General features: G+C 36.7%; 1 protein-coding gene across 6 annotated transcripts in view; it reads left to right on the top strand.

Annotated features, from left to right (window-relative positions):
• CCSER1 (coiled-coil serine rich protein 1) overlaps window positions 1–20,998 on the top strand; it is a 623,842-nt gene that overhangs the window by 287,216 nt on the left and 315,628 nt on the right. For 5 of the 6 annotated variants that reach the window (XM_088163986.1, XM_088163987.1, XM_088163988.1 and 2 more), the window contains exon 7: window positions 2,790–2,867. The exons of the other annotated variant lie outside the window; for it this stretch is intronic. In XM_088163986.1, coding sequence (XP_088020112.1) covers window positions 2,790–2,867 — 78 coding nt within the window. The remainder of the gene's footprint in view (window positions 1–2,789; window positions 2,868–20,998) is intronic. 6 annotated transcript variants of the gene reach the window in all.

The raw sequence follows: 20,998 nt of genomic DNA, 5'->3' as shown, positions 1-20,998 counted from the left end.
CCAGCTGTGCATTTTGTGCATAAAAAATACATATTAAAATGATAGTTGCACAGCAAAGTACTGCAAAATAAGATGTCCTAATTTTGCCTAATATTTTGAATTAAGATACAAATTATGTTTATTTAGTGTTTGTGATGACTTACAAGATATAATTATAGCCTAATGGTATAGCATCTTCTGGTTAATTTATAGCTAAAACCTATCAAGTTGATGCTGGACTTGGAGTAAATGGCTGCTTTTACAAGAACACAATTGGTTTAGACAACATCAAATAAAAGGTCCCCATTGAGTAAATTCCTCACAGTGATTTTTTTTTTTTTAATATGTATGGGGAGCTTTAGACTGCAAAGTGTGGTTATGATGAACACACCACAGAGAGCAAATTTAAGTGGGGAGTGTGGTGGTGTTTGAAATTCTTAGTATATCGCTTCAGGAGGGCAAGCTATCAACATCTTTCATAGCAGTGATTAGCTTGTAAGGGTTTGGGTTTTTTAATAGCTCCAGAAACAAGCCTTTTGGTGCTGTCTCACTCAATTCTCCACTGTAATAAACTGTGTTAGTGCCACTGGGTTTAATTAATTTACACAGGCAGAGATACTGCTCTGCTTTGTTCAGAGAGGAAAATTACTGAAGGTGTTGGAGGGGCCACTGAGAGTATGTACATGTGGACAGCTCTAGGCAGACACAGGCTCTTCTGCCAGAGCTCCTGTCTGGCCAGACTCAAATTATTTTCATTCCAGAAGTCACATAGTTGTGATGCCCCTCCTAATCCAACCCCCCTCTCCCTCTGGACAGCCCTTTTGGTTCAGGCATGGTGCCACATCCCTGTGACATCAGACCTGGGCTGGCTCCTGTCCAGTCACTGTGGAAGAGCAGATGTTTTTCTGAGGCCATCCCGTGGATGTGCCCCGAGATGTTTTGTGGCAGCAGCAAGTGTCATCCTCAGGGCTGTTAAACCGTCCTTAGATTCCAGCTATCCCTGAACAACGTGCAGCTCGTGCTTTGCAGATTTTCATAGTGATGCGTTTTCAGTGCTTTAAGATGGGTTTGCCTTCCTTGCATACTTCTATTTACAGATTAGAGCATTTGATTTGGTTTGAAAATCAGTTGCTTCATTTTTTTTTTCTATTTTAACCTGGTTTTCTATTCTGTGTAAATTAAAAAGTGAATTGTCTTCTGCTGAGCTGCTGGCATTTGAGGGAAAACATTCCCACATAAATGCTCAGTTTTCTCTGCACTCTGTGTTGAATGTAGAACAGCTAAGTTTCATTTCATTTTGTAAATATTATTGGCCAGTTTTCTTGATGATCAGGTGCAGGAGTCCAAGTTAAAATTCGTAATGTTTCTGAATACAATGGATTCTACAAAGATAGTGGCTTTCTGACGTGCTGTAATCTCTCTTTATTCCTCAACATCATCTCTGTGTTCCATGGATTATAAATTACCTGTCTCTTTCTGAGGATATAATTACCATGGCCCTCTTCTTTCTCATTTACTTGCATCCCTATTATTTATCAAGTAACTGTTGTCTTTTCTTTCAGCTATGGTGTAACTGATAGGTATCTAATTCAACTCTCATTTTCTCAGTGGGTGTTAACTTTGAAGTTTCTGTGCCCTGATTTGGATTTGACACAGGGGTGTCAAAATTTTGCCTTTTTTCATCTCCTACTAGTTGGCTGAGTAAGATGGAATGTTTCTCCATAAATGTCTTCTGATGAACGAACTGTTAGAAATTGCTAAAATTACTGTTAGAAATCACTAGAAATTAGGAGTAGTGTCCTTCACTTGCAGAATTTAGGTTTATCAAAGGACTTAGAGTAGATTCATAGTGATGCAAAAACAGGTATCAGATTAGTCAAGTGCACAGGTAGAATTTATTAAATCATTCTGCATTGCAATGCTACATTATTAAAAGGAATGCAGTACTAGGCCATGCAAACTTGTTGATTTATATTTTATTCTTCATTTCTGTTTTATTGGTGGTTATGGTGGATTTTTTTTTTCATTTTATCACTTAGGGACTTTTTTTCCCAAGAAGTAGCATTATTCTAGTTTTCTCCAAAACAATTGTGATATTGTTTATATATGTTTTTAACTCCAGATTTTGTTCTTCTAATATTATTACCATTCTATATTGTCAAGAGTCACACACACTTGTTTTTATATTGGTCACATCTATAAAAACAATGACCATGCTAACCAACAGGTTACTGAAATAGGATCTGAAGAGAGTGGGGTCCTAGGTAAATCTTTCAATCATTTTGACTTGACAGATCCATTGAAGGATACTGAATTATTTTGATTAATAACTTTGGTCTTTACTGTTTCTTTTCTTGTCATAGTGCTTATTTGTAAGGTGTATTGACTCATGTGAATGAGATCTTTTTTTTAAACATTGAACCTAATATTTTCCTGCAATGTATTGCTTTCCTGTTAATTTTTGCTTCTAAATATACTATTGAGTCATCCCAAAAATAATATAAAATTTTATGTCAGTTTTTTTTGAGATTAAAGCGTTTTTCTATATGAACAGTATGTTTGTGTACTTGTGCCTGTGTTTCAGTCTTGGAATGGGGAGTTAATTAAAAATAAAATGCAAATACTTAACCATTAGTGAAATACTTGAACTAATTACAAGCAAATAAAGTACAGGTTGCAGTTGTCAGTCTAATTCTGTTGGATTTTCAATGCTGTTTTCAAGCTCTTTCATCCTTCCCTCCCCCAAAATGTAAAAAAGTTGTTCATAGAACTTGATTGGAAATGCAAACTCCTGTGTGCTTTTCTTTCAGAGTACAGACATGAGTCCAGCTAGTAGCACAACCTCCCTCCCTGTTAGCCCCCTTCCTGAGGAGCCATTATTTTTCAAGGTACAGTTGATTAATTTAATCATAAATATTGTCTATTAATCTTGGCTTATCGTGTTATCTTCTGTACTGTGAAGTGTTGTTATTACTTCTTCCTTTTCTTCAAATTACTGTGATGTCAGCAGATGTTCTGTGTATATACCATGCAATTTTCAAGAAATACCTATAATACAGTGTTGATTTAGAATATTTTTCCAGCAGACTACAGCTGTGAATTGTTAGTTGTAGGACTGTGTTTTTATCCATCATCCCATTTGGATATGTGCATTGCTGTATAAGTGTGTGTCGTCAACAGACTTCTCTTTATTTTGTGTTTTAAGTATATCTTTTAACAAAACAATGATTAGTTTCTCCAAGGATACAGGAGACATTAAAGGTCTGTCGAAGAACAGTTTTGGCATAAGTCCAGTGTAAGCCAGAGGCCTGGCATTTCAGTTAATAATAAATGTTGGGACAATGTCTGCAACTTCATGAGGTTTAACCTGCGAGAAGTGAGTTGCCATATGTCACTTTTTCAGCTGACACCATGGTATCCATCTCTGGGACACAGAATAGCCTTAGGCAGATTCTAACTCTTGGAAGAGGTCTCCTGAGGCCACCCAGGTACTCAGAGCAGTGCTGCATCATCTAGCAAAGAGGTCACCTCACCAGTTGTTCACTTAGATAAGGAAGGGGGAACTTGGGGTTTTCAGCACCATTGACTCAATTGGGTGTCATAATACAGACTAAGTTACACTCACAGGAATATCCCTTTTAAAATATTCCCTCTCCCAAGTAAGTTTCCACCTTCTCTGTGCATACAATCAGTTGACTGGGTTGAGTTTTAGTCACTTTGAGGTGTTGCTACGTTAAACCTGAGTAACTGGAATCAATGAAGTATTATGGTGTAAAGTTTGTGTCTCTCCTGCATGTTCTTCCAGCACAGAAAGTAAGTCTTCTTCAGAACTGGCCAAGTCCAGAAAAGAAGCTCCTTTTTTTCCACCCATATTTTCCGTGTCTCAATAGTTGTACAACCAGCCAGCTGATTCTTGCTGTTAGGAGGGTTGAGGATTGTATTTGCTCAGTTGTTCCATCAGGGCAGGTACAGATGGGATATCAGTGGTCAGCTATTCACTTATTCTTGTTCCTCTTTTGGGATTTAATGCTTTTAAGACCTGTCTCTCAGTCAGATTTGGCTGAAATTGAGTAATGTTGTGCCAAGATACCAGGGTACATGTCTTTATTTCTTTGGAACACCACTTCAAATGCATATTGAAGTCTGCTCAACATTCCAAGTCAGATTCAGTAGTTGAGTCTCCCTGTGCCTGGAAAACCAGTAGGATATGCTAAGTACAAAGAAATGGGCTGCTCAGCTCAGATAAAGATATAAGAGGTAAGAAAATTTAACTTTTTAGTATTCATGCTGAGGGAATCAAACATTGCTCTGTTTGCATTGGAACACTGACAAGTACACTGTAGTGCCTTTATTTTTGAAGGAAATGGTGTTCCTATGACCCAAAATGGGTTGTAAATTACTTATTTGAAGTGGAATAATTTCTTTAATAAAACAATAAATATATTTTTCATGTTAAAAGTCTAGTAGAAATGGTAAAAGAAAATATAGGGTGGAGAGCATTACTTAAGCTTTCATTTTCAGTCAATTTTCAAACCAGGAAACATTTTCCTTTGCAATTCGAGTAAAATGGAGGTCAGAACAGGAAAAAGTTAAGTACATTTCACAGCATTTAGTAGAAATAAAAATAATATAAAATGTAACAGTTTATTTCACCTTGACACACTGCAAGGGAGAGCACTATTGTTCTAGTTGTAATGTGAATGACTGATTTTACAAGCCATAACCCTTTCTGAATACTGTCAGTCAATAATATTGGCTTTTGATGATAGGATGGTGCATTTCCCTTAGCAACATGATAATAACCTTTCCTACATCCTTGCTGTAGGGAAGAAGATTGAAAAAGAAATTCCATTCTATGGTTCTGAAAACACAGGTGTAACGAAGCAGGGCCCTATAAACTGCCTCTCTTTGGGACAGTTGAAGATCTCTGAGCTAATGAGCTTTTATATTAGACTGTGAAATGAAACCAGGCCTTCTCAATCATACTTGGTTTTATACCAAGAAAGAGAACAGTCCTTCCTTGGATTTTAACAATTTGCCTTCAAAAGGATGTCTGAATTTCTGCACAAGAATGCAAATCCTGTCACCGTACTTTTCTTGTACATCCAACTTCACCAAAGCAGATGCCTACCATTTTTAGTCCCACAGGATATGTGCTGCAAAAATATGGAGAACCTGAGCTTGTAGAAAACCATTTTAAGATTTTGAATTTAATCTAATGAAAGTTAGAGACCAGATTTCCCTGAAAGTGCTTATAAGCTGCATCTCAGCTCTGCTAACACCAACCTTAGCTACCATTCTCACAGTATATTGCACATGCTGTGACTTGTAGCATAACAATCAAAATCATATATAAGACCCTGCTTGGGAGTGTTTGGAGAAAGATATTTTCCAGTGCAGCAAGAGATACTCCACCTGAGTCCATCATATACCATTACTGTAACTGAGTCATTGTACTTTACTTGCATTAAGACAATGCCTTTAAAAGAGTATCACTGATACTGAACAAAAGGAGTAGAAAACAATTGGGTAAGAAATAAAGGTAGCCAACTCCAGAGCTGTTGCATCCTAAAAGCAACCTTGAGAAAATTGCCAGAAAACACACAGTTATTGCCAATCAGCAACCTTTCCTCCATAAGTGTTGTAAATAGTAGATTTAGTTTTCCTTGAGGAAAAAGCAACTTTGCACAGCAGCCAGTACAGCCAGTCTTCTGTGCAGCTTTGGGTTCCTTCTCCCTGTGGAGTTAGCAACACACAGATGTTCATAGCAGACTTCCTTAGCTGTGTTCTTCAAAATCTTCGCAAAAAATCCAGTTCAGCCATGTACACAGACACTTCTGCAAAACTTTTCTACAGCCATTTTTGATAAAGCCATCATAGGCATTTCTTTTTAGTGAGGGTTATTTTTATGTCAGATTCTAGCTTTCAATCCTCTGCTGTTTTCCATGGCTAAAAGTGTTTAGAAAAGAAGATATTTTCCTATATTGCAGAAAAAGTTCATTTCTCCTTACAGAAAAGAATGTCATCTTTGTTGCTGGTTTTGCACTTAAACTTTCATGTAGGTAGGTTCTTCTTTTGAACAGAAGTTTTTTCTTCTGTCCCTTTATATTATTTCTTGAAGAATTAGGTCTTTGTCTTGTGGGAAAAAGTTATGTCACAACTAAAATATTTCAGAACTACTCATTTGGAATATAACAGAGCAGAATAGTATTTGTCCTGCAACCTTAACTCAAGTGTTATTCTATGTTATAAGAGCATATTTGTAGCTGGCTCAAATGTGAGTGACTTTTAATTATGACTACCTATATCTGCTCTCATTATCTGGAATAAAAATAATCCTGCCTTTCATTTAGAATGTAAGTGAAGGGGTGGGTATTTCTAAAAGGTCAACTTACCTAGCAATGTCTCATCCATTTTTTTAGAACCTGTTCTTTTCTCCTACTCATTATGCTGTGCTTTATTGTAATAGTATTTTATTATTTTAAAATTATTTTAAAATATAGTGACAGTCTTTTAAGAAGAGATCTATGACAGCCATTTAGTACATCAAATATCTAATATTAGCTAATTATACATTATCTATTGTAATGAGCATCAGTCTCACTGGTTATTAGCCGCAGCCAAGTTGGAAATAATAACTGTAACAGTAATTTATTGTAGAGATGTTTAATTGTGTCTCAATTCTGATTAATCTAAACCATGCTTTACTAATTGGCATTAAATGAAAGAAAAAAATTATTCCATTATTTCCTTTCTCCTTTGAGGGAGCTGAGAATTTCCTTCAGTATTTATTATCCTACTGTGTTCTGACTTCTGTAATTAATACCCTTGATACAAATTCCTTGAGTAAGAAAACAGAAGTGCCAGGTCAAGTAGCAAAAGCTGACGGTCCTCAGTTAGTGTTACCACTGCTGTAGGTCTAGTAAAGTGTAATCTCTGCTAAATTATGTCTATACTTAGAGTTTTACAATTCATCCTGCAGCTTTATAGGCTCTGTAAATGTAAATCAGTGCAGTTCACGAATGGGCATGACTGGCAGCTCATGACATTTGTGCCTACAATTAACAAGAAATAAATTTTCCATTTGGTCTGTAATCACAGTTTTATTTTACTGCAGGTATTTGGAATAATCAAATATGAAAGGCACAGTAATGATTGCTCGTTAGCCCAGGGAACTCATCTTTGAGAGTGTGACTTTATATTTCTAGGTGTAGAGTGAGGTTTTTTCCTCAGCTAGAAATGATGATGACAAGCTGGGCCTATAGCTCCAAAAGTTTCCTATGCTAGTTGACACAGCCAGCTCTACCTTAAATGCACTATTTTTAATATTTTAGAATATTGCTGACACTTCCTTAAGTAAGAAGACTTGAATGTATCGCTTTGTTTTTAAAGCGGATTCTGAAATAATCACATCGTCATTCTGAGCCCGTGGCACATACAGCAGGTGATGCTCTTTAGTGGGCTGGTGGCCACGTTAGCTGTCGTCCCTCTCATTCCACCCTCCAGCTGAATTTCTGCTTCTGCTGAGAAGCATCTGAAGCCTCTGTGGTTTTGGCTTTTTGTTTTGGAGATGTTTTTGATACTTCTAGTGAAGTGAGTAGAGTTGTAGAAGTATGACTCACACCACCCCACCTCTGCTGTTCTGCTGCCTCCATCTCCAGCCTATTTTAAACCAGTCTGTCACCATTCTTCGGTGGTTTGATGGATTCCTCCCACTCTTAATTGTTATTTCCCATGTCAGTATTTCCTTTCTTTATGATCCTGTGCTGGTATAGCACAGACTTTTAAAAGTCATACCATCACAGCAACTTTCTGCCTTTGCTGCAAGCCTTTTATTTTTGTCATTTCTCAAAAAGATTTATACATCTGATTTGTTTCAGTCTTTATCATCATAGGATATGAGATCTTGAAAAGCACTGAATTTGTTCTAAAGGGAGGAGTATGAAATAGGTATTACGAGCTCTGTTACAAGAAGCTTCTGTGCATTTATTCAACGTCCTTTCTTTCCTCTCAGTAACTCCATACACATTTTTCCTAAGAAAAAGATCTCTGCCAGGAAGTTTGTCTGAATAGTACCACATCACCTGTTATACAAGTAAATAAAAAATTATTTTTATTGTGGGGAGTGTAGGTACAACATTGGTTATTTCCCAGTGTCACTGATATATTTACTAAATACTTAGATATTTACTAACGTTTACTAATGACTAAAAGAATCAGCAGTGAGACTGGGAAGTACATGTGTTTTGTCTGATTTCTTTCTGCTTCTATGCCTTGATCATAATTTCCTTTCCAAATTTTATGTACATGCATTTTTTAGTGTATTCTCCTTTATTTTCACCGTAGGTTGACCACTAGTTCAATATTTCTGAATTACAGTCTCTATCTTAGGCAAAACTGATGCTTTTAATGCTATAAATTCAGTTCTTTACTCAGTGAACCACTATAAGAAAATTTTTAATGCATGTCTTATTAAAATCTTCAAAAGCAACCAGAAACACAAATGATACTTCAACAAAGGCATGCAGAAGGATCATCATTACTTTTTTTCAGTTAATAGGATTTCCAGTATAACTTCAAATTTTATATAATCAGCACTGCAAAAGTAAATATTGGGTTCATTCAGGTTCCTTCCCTCAGGCAGACACATGCTCACACAATGAATTCTGGTGCGTACCTACAAAGAAAGCTTTTCCTGCTGAGTACTCTATATCAAAGATTTAAAAGTCATAAAATTTGTAACATTATAGGTTACTGACAAGATTTTATCACTAAGACTATGGAAAAAGACTTTCTTGAAACTCCATGGGAGGATTCTGATACACCCAGTAAGAGCACTTAAAGTGCTAATCTAATCATCTCAATACAGACTGTAAATCCTCCTAATTTCCCTTGTCTTGGGATTGATAGGCATAAGTAAATCTGGGGAAGTGCATTGGTGTGTTGAGGAATCCATTCAGCACAGGTGATTTTGGGGGCAGGAATCCGAGCCCCAGGCAAGAGACAGAACCAAGGTCCCAGGTACCCGTGGCCCAGCCAGGGGACTGGGCACTCTGGGACTGACAACTCCAGACTTCCCTGCCCTTAGACTGGGTGTCAAAGCCCAGGATTTTTTTGTTTGAGGTTGCTCCTCGGAGGCACTGGCTTGAGGTGTTATTTCTTATTTTGTTATTGCACCATGGTTAAATGATTTTAAGGATCTGGAAGTCTGAGACTCCTCTGGGATACCTGGTGTGACTCCGTAAGTCTGGAGAATGTAGCTGCAAAAAGTTCTAGGTCCCAGCTCAGGTGGTGCCAGAGGGGGTCCTGGATGGTCAGACAGGGACATTTCCTTATCAGGCATTTTTAAAATATGATGAAGGTTTTTGTTCTTGTTTTTGGTTTTTTGGTTTTGTTTGGGTTTTTTATTTAGATTTTTTTTTTGGTGGTTTGTTTTTTGTTTTTTGTTTTTTTTTTTTAGTAAGCAAAATCATTATAAAGAGATTGGAGCAAAATTTCATCTAAATCAATGGCCAGTGGCACAGTGCCCACTGACTATAGTGGCCGGTGCCATCAGGCCATGGATGTCATGGATGATGTCAGAGGCATCCGTTACATTAGAAGTGAAAATGTTCATCTGTGTTGACCATTTTAAACCCATCAATTATTTTAAAGGTGAAAATGTAAATCCATTTTGACCATTCCAACCCAAAAGTACTTTCTGCAGTTGTTGTAAATGAGATAAAATTCAAGTGCTTCCATAAATTATTTTCAGTATAGTGGAAATGTAGAACTGTTTGCAATGCAGGAGTTAGTTTAATTTATTCTAGGAAGAAAACATTCATTGCTCTAATACATACTGGAAAGTAAGCAATTATTATTAAACAAACTGTGGACTTGAAAATATGTTTTCTACATCTCAGATGTGTATTCTCACTGTAGCAGGTCCTTTCACTCCCTTTCCGGCCAAGGACTGCTGTTTTTTCACCAGGGAGCCTGTGGAAATGATACACGTGGAAACTTGACGTGTTTTTAACAAAAAATTTTGACTTAGTCAAATTGATGATTTTAAATGGAAAACATCTGATCCTTGACTCTTCTATTAGAATATGTATTAACAACTTTCCCAGTACTGAGTAATGTTAATGACCCAGACACGTGTTTTCAAACATAATCCATTACAGTGGGAAATTGAGGGTTGGCATTTTGAAATCCTTATCAAATTAAATGTCTTAAAGGTGTGACACTAAAAATAACTGATTTGGATAATGTTCACCAGGAGTTTAAAGAGGCAGAAATTTCTCTGAGCAATTTTGGCAGCCATTAACTGAAATGAAAGGCAAGATCTAATTGCTGGCATAAAGACACCTCTTGTCACTTCTGAAAGCTATATCCTGCCTTTCCTCTGGCTATCTTTCTAGCAGAGTCAAGTACTGAGAGGTGATGAAAGCTGTGGTGCTGTAGTTTGATTTTTGTCATTTTCCTAGTTTCTTTTCCATTTAAGTTTTTCACTTGATCATGCTCTGTCTCTTGGTAAGTTATAAACTCCTTTGTGAGCCATTTGTTTGTAGTGAGCTGTTTAATTTTACTGAGGAATGTGCCTTGTCTTGGAGGCTTTGATTGCCTGATGCAATGGTGACTTAGGTTGTTAGGCAGGGACTTCTCAAGTGCTGTTCCTGTTGCCACCAACCTTTCTGTTGTTGTATAACATTAAGGCTAATGCTGTGTGAAAAAAAAAAATTCCCCCCTGTGTTTAAAGATCATAACATCATTATGGTAGAACTAGGATAAATTTCTTGTTTTTGAAAGCTGTAATACACTCTATTTTAAGCCATAGCATGTGCATTCTGTTTGTCTGCCCTTCTCCTTGATCCTGGTATAGTTCAATACTTGGATTATTGGTAATGAGAAATATTTGTGTGCTTAAGGTGACTTTTTAGTGCCTTATGTTTTTTTAAGAGCCATAAAGTTTCTTCTACTTTTTTGACACTTTATTTTAAACAAAGCTAAACAGGTTTTTTTAAACAACGTTAAAGTGTATCTTTGTTGATTGAAATGTTCTTAAATATGGGTGTATGAAATAGCTCTTAATAGTAGTCCAGAAAGGTTATGTCCCTTTATTTGTATAGAATAAGAAATATATTTATTCAGGCTTCTTCATTTATCAGAGATTTTAGTGAGAGTCCTGAAAGGCATTGGGATTGGAGATAATGGAAAGTGTCAGTTTTAATTATTTTTGAAATGTTGGAAGCCCAGTCTTAAGGCTGTGGGGTTTGTTACATTGCTGTCATGGGGAGCACCTATAAGAAAAGGCCGTTCTTAGAGTATCTCACAGATAACTTTGACAATTTAAGAAAAACTTCTAAGTTTTGGACAATTTAAATTTCTAAACCATTTCTTAATAAATGGTTGAGGACATGATTCACTTAAAAAATTCTGGTAAAAAAAGTGGGCTAAAGGAAAAAGAGCACAACCTTTGTGGTTGAAGGAGTTGATAATGGGAGGGGGGGAAAGCCCATAAACAGACTTAAACACTTCATTTTTTCTTGGTGAATAATAAACTAAATATTCAGCAGATTTTTTTTTAATTTTCATATTTTCAAACAGTGCTGAATGCTATAGATGAGAAGGAATAGCCAATTTTAAATTGGGATAATATTTGCTAAGCATTTTAAACTTGTGCATCTATGTGATACACTGTTACGGGTAACCTTGTGATAATTGTATCGTTAGAGTTCTGAAATATTAAATTAAGATTAAGGAGGACACAGTGGAAAAAAGTTTTCTTTAGGTGCATATCTGATTACTGTTTGTTGTAATCATTACATTTCTGGATGTTGTCAGTAACCAAGAAAGAAATGAACAAGCATGACAGATTGTTGTTTATTTTGGGCTTTTCTGCACAGTTTCATATTTAAGTGAAAGGGAGAAACACCTCATCCTCCACATGACTGTACAGAATAATATTTATTTCTGGTTCTTCTGATAAATTGCCAGTTTATTTCAAAAAGTCAGTAAAAAGAGGTAAAGTTGGCAGGGGGAATGTTTATCTACAGATGAACCAAGAGAGAATTTAGGAATGAAGTTGAAATAGTTTTTACAAACAACATGAGACAAAGATGTTTCCTGAAGTTTTTTGTTTACTCTTCACTAAAATACCTAAAGCCATACCATTTTCACAGACTGGTATGTCTGCATCGAATTTAAAATGGTTATGAAACACAGAAAACTGGAAATCTGCAGGGTATAATTATGTATCATAGGAAAACAGCTGCAATGGAAACCAAGAAAAAAAACAAATAAGAAAACTGGTGACAGTAAAGTTTAAAATAGTTAGTTTGGCATGCCAGTGTTACAGAATGTAGGAGATTCACACATACAAATTACCAATTTTTTAGTACTATGAAATAAATAGTTTAAAGATATTAAATATTGGTTTCATTCTGGTATTGTGGATTTAAAGTAGGATGAAGTTGGGATACTGTGTGAGAGGGGAACTTGGACTCTAAATTGATTTATTAATATTTCTCAGGGATTGTTTGGGTTCCTCTAGGTCAGTTTTCTGTGATCAAAACTTCAGTCTCTTTGGATAGAAATGTTCCTGCAGCTGCAAGCTTAATAGGCTGGCATCTTTGTGCAGGCAGTTCTGGGTTTGCTGCTTTGTCCATAGTGACCTCTGCTTGCTGAGCAGCACTGGAAGAAGGGATTTTGTCAAACCTGACCATATAAATGAGAGTTGTCATATCAATACACAATTAAATTTGGACAAGAAACAGTTTTCCTGTTCCATGGAAATTCCAAATATTTCAAGACATTCTTGTGCCTGGTATGAAACAAGCAGGTCCTAATCTGAGTCATTTGGTCACTTCAGCTCTAAGCAGCAAAGCCTTTAGCTGTGAAAGCGAGGTATTTGTCAGAATTAGAAATGGCCAGAATGGCACTTGTGGCTCCTTGTACCGTCATTATTTTGCTTTATGCTTTGCTGTATTCTTGGGGATGATCCTTCAATTGCCAGTTTGTGTATTTAATGTTTATTGCCATGTTTATAAACATTTTGAATGAATAATATATATAGGCTTTTGAGTTATGAATTCTTTAAGCTTTTTGCTTCAGTCTCCTCTTCTGAATATCTTTATCTTCTTTCCTTCTATGACCTCAGAATGGTTGATTCCAGTATTCTTCATTTCCATAATTATCGTTAGCAATGTGTGAGGATGAATGCAAATTTGTTAGCAAAATGATAATTTCTTATCATAACAAGAAAAAACCCACAGAAATAGCTGTCCATAAATTAAGTCAGCATTATATTGGGTTTAATCTATTTTATAAAGCATTGCGCACCTCTTAGAGGGAAAGAGGTCCTTAGAGTAAATGAAATTAATTGGGGAAAAATTAACAAATGTTATGAAGCTGTCATTTTTTTTATGTATCAGTACCACAGTCATATAAATGCTCCTCACATGTTAACTAGATGTCTTCGGCATGCAAATTTGATGGGACTGATCATCATAAATATTAATTAATTCTGAGCTGCAGAGGCTTTTGCAAACAGTAATCCTTGTAACACTCCTGTAGGGTGGAGAGGGGTTATCTTCCTTTCACGAAAGAGGCTTGAGGTATTTTTATTGGTGACCCTGCAGGCTCTCCTGGTCTTGGACTGGGGAACTGATGCTGCTTTTCCTAGCATCAATTTCCAGTTGTTAGTAATTCCTCACTGACCTGTGTCTTACTCAAAGAGCTCATATTCCCACTCAGAAGAAGAATTCTGCAACTCCTTTCTTCCACACTCGAAAGTGAATCCCAGTCTGCAAATAGATTTCCCCATTCACAGTCTGGTGTAGGGAAGGATAATTTCTCATTAAATAAAGAAGTGGCATCTGAGGAATATTTATTATGTTTTAAGATAGCTTTCAGTTCATTTTAGCATTAAGCAGAGAAGTCACTGATATTGAGTGATGCTTCAGTTCTCTATTATAATGAATTCTTTGTGCTTATAGGAACAGAAAGATAACATGGAAAATCATTTGTATAACAAACACACAAATGCACACCATGTTATTTGCTGGGACATGTGGAGTGTTAAACACTCCTTTGTATAGTTCCTTATTTTCTATCTATGGAGTCCTTCTCGTCTTGTAAGGAAGTGAGTTCCTTTTTTTTTCTGTGTTAGTCTCTTTTTCCCACTGGGTGTGTGTGCACCAAGGGCTTTAAGTGTGGAAACATAAAGGGTAGACTAAGAAAATTTCGTGGCTCTTCTGGCACAAGGAGATGAGGTGTAAGTGTCCATCATTATTCAATCCTTCCTCTCGTCTATTCATACGTTTATTTTGTGGTTTATGGAAGTCATAATTATCTGTACCTAAGAATGTCCTGCACACCTCTGTGAATCATTCAAAGCAACATTGCAAGCAGTCTTTGTGGATGCAGTTACTTTGAGAGATATTCCCAGAAGAGTCCAAAAAGGCAAAACTCAATCTGAGCAAGTGCTTCCCTCACCAGAGAAGAGTTTTGATTTAACTTGACCTATGACTGTGATTTAAAAGACATCAAATATTCTTCTGTGATGCATCTACATTTGACTGCCCAATTACAGCAGATTCATCCCTTCAGACTCTATTGGCAGTTTAAAAAAAACCAACTAAACATGAGGATATGAACTGGAGTGCAGCTGATCACTTTGTCAGTGCCTTTGTGCCTCTGACTGTGGATAGTTTGTCAGGAGAAAGGTAAGAAAGAGGTGACTGCTAGCAAAGGTGGCATTTAATGTCAGTGAGAGCCTAATGGCAGAGAAAGAAGTAGTCAAGAAACAGTCACTTGACTTAAAAGGTCAGAAGCAAATGAAGCACCTGCACCGTGTGTCTGGTGATTCTGTAGGTTCTTGTGGGCCAGAGGTTCGGGGCTTATTATTTCACGCAGCAAGCATGAAAGGGAGCCTGAGCCCTGCAGTTCCAGGCTTGCTGAGGTGTCCAGTTAAAAATGGGTGAATGGCTGGACAGATGGAGGGGTAATGTCAGATGGACCATGCTGCTTGTCTGCCCGTTAATAAAGGATTGACTCTGCCTCAGGTCCATTCCAAAGCATCCTGTGTGCACATAGAGGACTGACCTATAGTTCAGTCCAGGAACTGAAGTATTAATTGACATTACCATCCTAATCAATATGATTAATATTCTTCTGCATTTGTCTAGAGGCAGATTAATGTAGAAGAGATACTTGTAACCTGACTTTTCTGCATTCTAAAACTTCAAGTGCTGCCAGGGAAATTCAAAGGGTTCATCTGAAAAGATATTCCTGCAGGTATATAATATACTTAAGTTGTGCTGTACTACTTTTTGTACTTTTTGGCCATACCCGCTTTATCAGGTTCTGTTTATTTGGTTGGGTTTTTTTGTTTGGTTTGGGGTTTTTTTGTTTTTTTTTCGGTTTTTTTTCAGCTGAGATGTAGTTTTCATAAAATGAAGTTAGGCTTGAGAATGGCTAAAGAAACTTGGGAAGGTCTATTCCGTTAAATGAATCAAATAACGCCTTCATTTTTTGGTACGTGGCTGTCATGAGAGTGGAAGAAACCTACCTGTCACACTGTGGTTAATGCAGTATTGTACTGAGGAGCAAACCAGAGCATTTGGCTGCAAAACCAAAATCATTACAACAAAAATGTTTAAAGAACTGGCCAGTTGTTGGGTTCAATCGACAGAAGCCATCTTTCTGTGCCCTGCAAGAGTTCAGTTTATGAAGCAGCTCTTTCTGTCTGATTACATGGTGATGTGGGGTTTTTTTTGTTGTTGTTGTTTGTTTCCTTTCTTTAATAACAGCATATTCATAATTTTGTTTTCTTGAGTCAGTTTTGTCTCTGTGATATCAACTCCTACAGAACACCGCTAATGCACAAAATACCACATGATTAACACTGGAAAAATCTCTCCTTTATAAGTAATTTACCTAAGAGAGGGTTCAAATACAGTCTGTGATGTGACAGTTAATGTTAATCCTGTTTTTAAATAAAAATCATTCAGTGGTACATGATGAGAAACCCTGCTAATATGAATAGAGGATTCCTCTTGTGCCATTGCAAGAAGATGTGGAAAAGATGAGCGTCGTGGGAAATTTTAGTGTGTCAAACGGGCTTCTTGTAGATTGACTCTTACTCCTTCGCAGTCCTTTAGGCAGTTGAGTTTTTAAAAGTAAGGATTTGGAGGCGTGTTAGGATTTTTACAGTGAGTTGATTGTATTTCCTACTGTGATTAGGAAATACAGCAGCACAGCTTTGTCCCTAGTGGTGTTATTAGGAGCCTCTTGAAGATTAGGTTGATCACTCCTTGCTACACTGTTGATCAAAAAAACACTCTCTCAATGCTGGTGATAACCATTGACAGATGGTGATAACCATTTCTGATGTTAAATCCATAAATGAAAATTAGTGTTTACAGGTATCATGGTGATGTAAACTAATGCAATTCAAAGAAACACAGAAATTGCTGACACGTACAACTTTACTGTAAATTTATTTAAAAGCACTGTAAGTCTTATTGGTAAAATGACTACAAAATAGATTTTAAAAGATCCAAACTCCTAGTCATTTACCTAAGAATATAACAATGTTGCAGCCTTAGCAGAGTGATTTACTTATAAGGATAATATTGTTTGTATGACAGATGTCATCTGAGTCCATGTGACACTGGATTCATGGTATTTGAACAAGGTTTCACAATTTTGTAAAAGGCCTGTGCAGTCTTCCCACAGAGGTGAAATATGGCTGTTTTCTTTGTTTAATTTTAAAGTTGTGTGAAAAACGCTGTGAACACATAAATAGATGAAAGGATCATGGATCGATTATGATTTCAACAGAGAAGATTTGGTAGTACAGAGTAGAATTTGATAATCCAAAATGACCTCTTTTTAAAAAAAGAAAGTTCTTCAGAGAAGGGATGGAAAATACATATGTGTAGCAGATGACCTACAGAATGAATTGTATGCTTGTCAATCTTTATTAAATGTGTGAAATACTTAAGGGTATTTTAAAAATCACTGCAACAATGTATGTACAGTGCAGATAGGCTGCCACACTCTGTGCAGACATGAAGTTTTTGGGTGGCTTTCTCAAGGTCATAACCCCCCCCAGGAAGTGTGAACATCCCTGGTTCTTTTCTATAACAAGTTTATTACTATTTTTTCAATTTAAAGAAAAAAAGAAGTTTGAGGTTTTTCTAATTTAAAATAATGAAAAGGGAAGAGTACAGCATGTAGCTGTGACTTTAATAAAAAGCTTGTCAGTGACAGATCCAGACCTCATGATCTTCCACTTACCTGGTTACCTGGTGTTTCTCTGGCTTCATCTCTTTTCAAACTTGGTATAGTGATAGGCTTCCAGAAGAAGTAGTCACATTCCAGCCTTGCTTCTCTTTTGTCATCATATTTGTATGAGAGATCTCTGTTTTGGTTTTACTCTGCTTGCTTGTATACAAATGGGAATGAGCTGGGGCTGAGGAAAGGGCAGAGAGACCTGGTCTCTTGGCACAGAACCTGCTGATTCTGATTAATTATTCATTAAACTATAAGATCAAAACAAGTTACTTGCAGTAAGTTCTGTAATTAGTTTAAAAAAAAAACAAAACCAAAAAGCCAACCAAACCCAAAAACCATGACAATTTTTTTTCCTTGTGTGACAGGCTAGAGCAAAATCATGTTAATGTAACGGCTTTCATTAAATCTATGGGGTGACCATGGTCTGCTCTGATCAAGAACATGTAAACGTACAGCTTCAACTAGAATATGCTCCCACTGGAAATATAATAGAACTAATAGAAGTCAAAGGTGCCTGGAATGAGGGTGTAGTTTCTCGGATGTTGGTGGTATAGTACATAGAGAAGCTCCACAAAACTTATCCAAGACATGTTACAGGTAACAGGAATGGAATAGAAGAGAAAATTCCATTTTTTCATGACTGTGTGCTGGTTTTCGCTGGGGTAGAATTAATTTTCTTCCCAGTGGCTGGTATAAAGCTGTGTTTTGTATTTGTGCTGAAACACAGGGCTGATAATACAGAGATGTTTGTGTTGTTGCTGAGCAGGACTTAGAGCTAAAGCCTTTTCTGGTTTTGTGTACTGGCAGGGAATTAAGGAGTGTGTGGGAGGTGGGAGGACACAGAACCAGGCCAGGTGACCCAAACTGACCTGAGGGATATTCCAGACCATGGGACATCATGCTCAGTGTATAGAGTGGAGAGAGACAGGAGAACAGGGACAAATTTGGAGTGATGCTGTTTATCTTCTTAAATAACTGTTATCCGTGATGGGGCCCTGCTATCCTGGAGATAGCTGAACAATTGCATTGAAGCACTGAATGAATTTGTTGTTTTGCTTTGCTTGTGTGTGTGGCTTTTGCTTTCCCTATTAAACTGGTGGTTTTTTTCAACCCACAAATTTTGTAACTTTTACCCTTGTGATCCTCTCTTTGATCCTACTGGTGGGGGACTGAGTGAGTGACTCTGTGTGTTTGGTTGCTGGCTGGGGTAAACCCAGTAACATACGTTGCTCTTGTCACAGAGAAAATTCAATTCAATAATAGAATGTAAAAGGTACTGGAGTGTTACTGGACATGCTGAAGCCAGGCCAGCAGAACAATTCTCATGGCAAAGGGACAGCTGAGGAGTGACTGTGGTTGTCTTCAGTTATCCCTAGGAAACTCAAAAGTTTCCTCTACTTGAAAAGTTACATACTTCTGTTTTAATCCTAGCAGACCTTCTGAGCTGTGCGAGTTAAAGACCAATCAGACTTCATGGAATTTTAAGAAAGTTTAATACAAAGTGTATTTAATACAAGGTTTACTAGCAGGCTCCCTGGGAACTGATTTCAACCTGATGCTTATCCACCCACAGATGCAGATATACATTTCTTACAGACATACTTACTGTAAACATACTCATGCTGTCAGTTTCTAGGTTGCCTTTTTTTTTTAATTACAGCTGCTCTTGTTCAGAGCTGCATCTATGTAGCTCTCGACAGCAGACTACTAGAAAAAAAGGCATTGAAAGAAAATGGGAGGAAAAGTAAATCCAATGCCAGTCAAAGGTTCTTATCAAGAGCCCCAGGAGAAGAAAGGGTTGAATCTACCTGTGCTCATCCAAAAGGAATGCTGGATTTTTCTTTCTCTTTCTGGGGGTGCAAAAGGCAGAAGATTCAAGGGGTGGGAATTTCCATTTGTGAGTTACAAAAATGTGTTTAAATGGCAACTAGTGCAAGTTTTGTGTTGTATTAGAAGTTTATTTATAGAGAATATAGAATTTATGGGTCTTGGGTTTAAGCTACAAAATTGAAAATCAGAGGATATGGAACTCTGGCCCAGAAACAGCATATCTTCCTGGGGGAAGTCATGTAGGTGATGTAAATTCTATCTGCAGAACTGCTAGAGTACATTTATTCTTTTTCGTGGTGTAGTCAGACTAGTTTTATTATTCCTTTTAAGTGCTCAGAAGGCAGTCATTGTACATGTGCAAAATACTGGTTCTTGCGAGTGTTCTAGATGCCAAAATATGTAAGAATAAGCCAGTGAACACAGTCCTGGAGGCTGCATTCTGAAAACCTGGGAGAGCTAATCAGTAATAAGAATATTAATTCACGTAAATAGGTCCACACTGGCATCTGACTGTTTGACTTTTATGAATGCTATGATTTAATTACTGTTTTTTGGCATGTCTGAGTATTTTTTGTCGAACTGGTAAGATTAGATCTGGTATTCATGAAAGGAATGGACAATATCTTGCCTATTATAACTATCTCCTATGTCTTAATTAGATTTTTCTATTATGAACATAACAGAGTTTCAAAAACGTTGACAACTTAGATTACAGGAAACATGTTAGAATAACCTTACTGTAGTGTTTTTTGGAGATTAAAAAAAAATATGTTTTTTAAGAAACAGTTTCAATGAAAATCAAGTTCCTCTCTAAGTCACATTGTCCCTAAAAAATAAATTTGGATCAAGAGAGCTGTCATAAAAAAATAAGATTGAATATATTTTGCAAGTGGCTGCTGGTCTTAAAAGTTTGTTTATTAAGTTCTTAGCAGTCATCTATTTCATTATGTACATAATGTCATAAAGCTTAGGATAAGAATCTTTATCACTGAATTCCAAACAATATTTCATTACTGATTATTCTGTCTTTTAAAATCTTTCTTCTTCCCTCATATCACAAGAGGAACCAAACACTTCTTTCATGTTTAACAGATAATGCAATTGAAATTTAGTAACTAAAATTCCATTAAAAAATAACTGGCTTTATCCCTACATTTTCTGCCACACAGGTGGATGAGAGATTAGGAACAGGTCGAGGAGTAAAAATGTCACGTAATTTTAAGTATGACATTATTGTTTCATCTTTCCAACTGTTTAATTTAAAACAAAATCTACTCAAAGCCGTAAGATTTGCTCCTATTTGTTTTCATAGAAAATAAGCTCAGAGATGATTTTTCACTCATAAAGGAAAGGAAGATACAATTTCTGAATGAAAAATAAGAATACAGTTTCAGTAGACACTGCCTATGAAGACAGATTCGTGTTGAAATTCTGTTACAACCCTAATTTCTTACTCCTAAATCTATCCATCAATTTTTTGTAGCTATTAGAGTATGATAGCAATGTTTTAATTAGCTGAAATTAAATTTTAGCAAAGCAATTAACAGAATTGAGATAAAAGAAAACCTGAAATGCCATAATGGAAAGATTACAGGTATGATGATACACCTCATAAAGCATTAATGTTTTTTTGAGAACAGCAGAAGCATGAGTACTAAGAAAACCACATGGCAAAGAGTAGTAAAAGACACCTAAATTAGGGATGGCCACCAGTGGCTGGTGGGCCATACCCTGCCTTCAGGAAGAGAAGTCAAGGGCTTGATGCCTTCTCGACCTTGTTGACCAATCTGTATGAAAATGGCATGGCTTAGCAATTCCATAATGCCAACTTGTCCTGATGGAGTCACGGTAGCAAGGTTAGTTTTCTGATGCAATGGTTATACTCAAAAGTAGATGGCTTTGTGCTGCT

The sequence above is a fragment of the Sturnus vulgaris genome, chromosome 4, assembly GCF_052056855.1.
Source record: "Sturnus vulgaris isolate bStuVul1 chromosome 4, bStuVul1.hap1, whole genome shotgun sequence".
Lineage (NCBI taxonomy): Eukaryota > Metazoa > Chordata > Aves > Passeriformes > Sturnidae > Sturnus > Sturnus vulgaris.
This window is presented reverse-complemented; position numbering and strand designations above follow the sequence as displayed.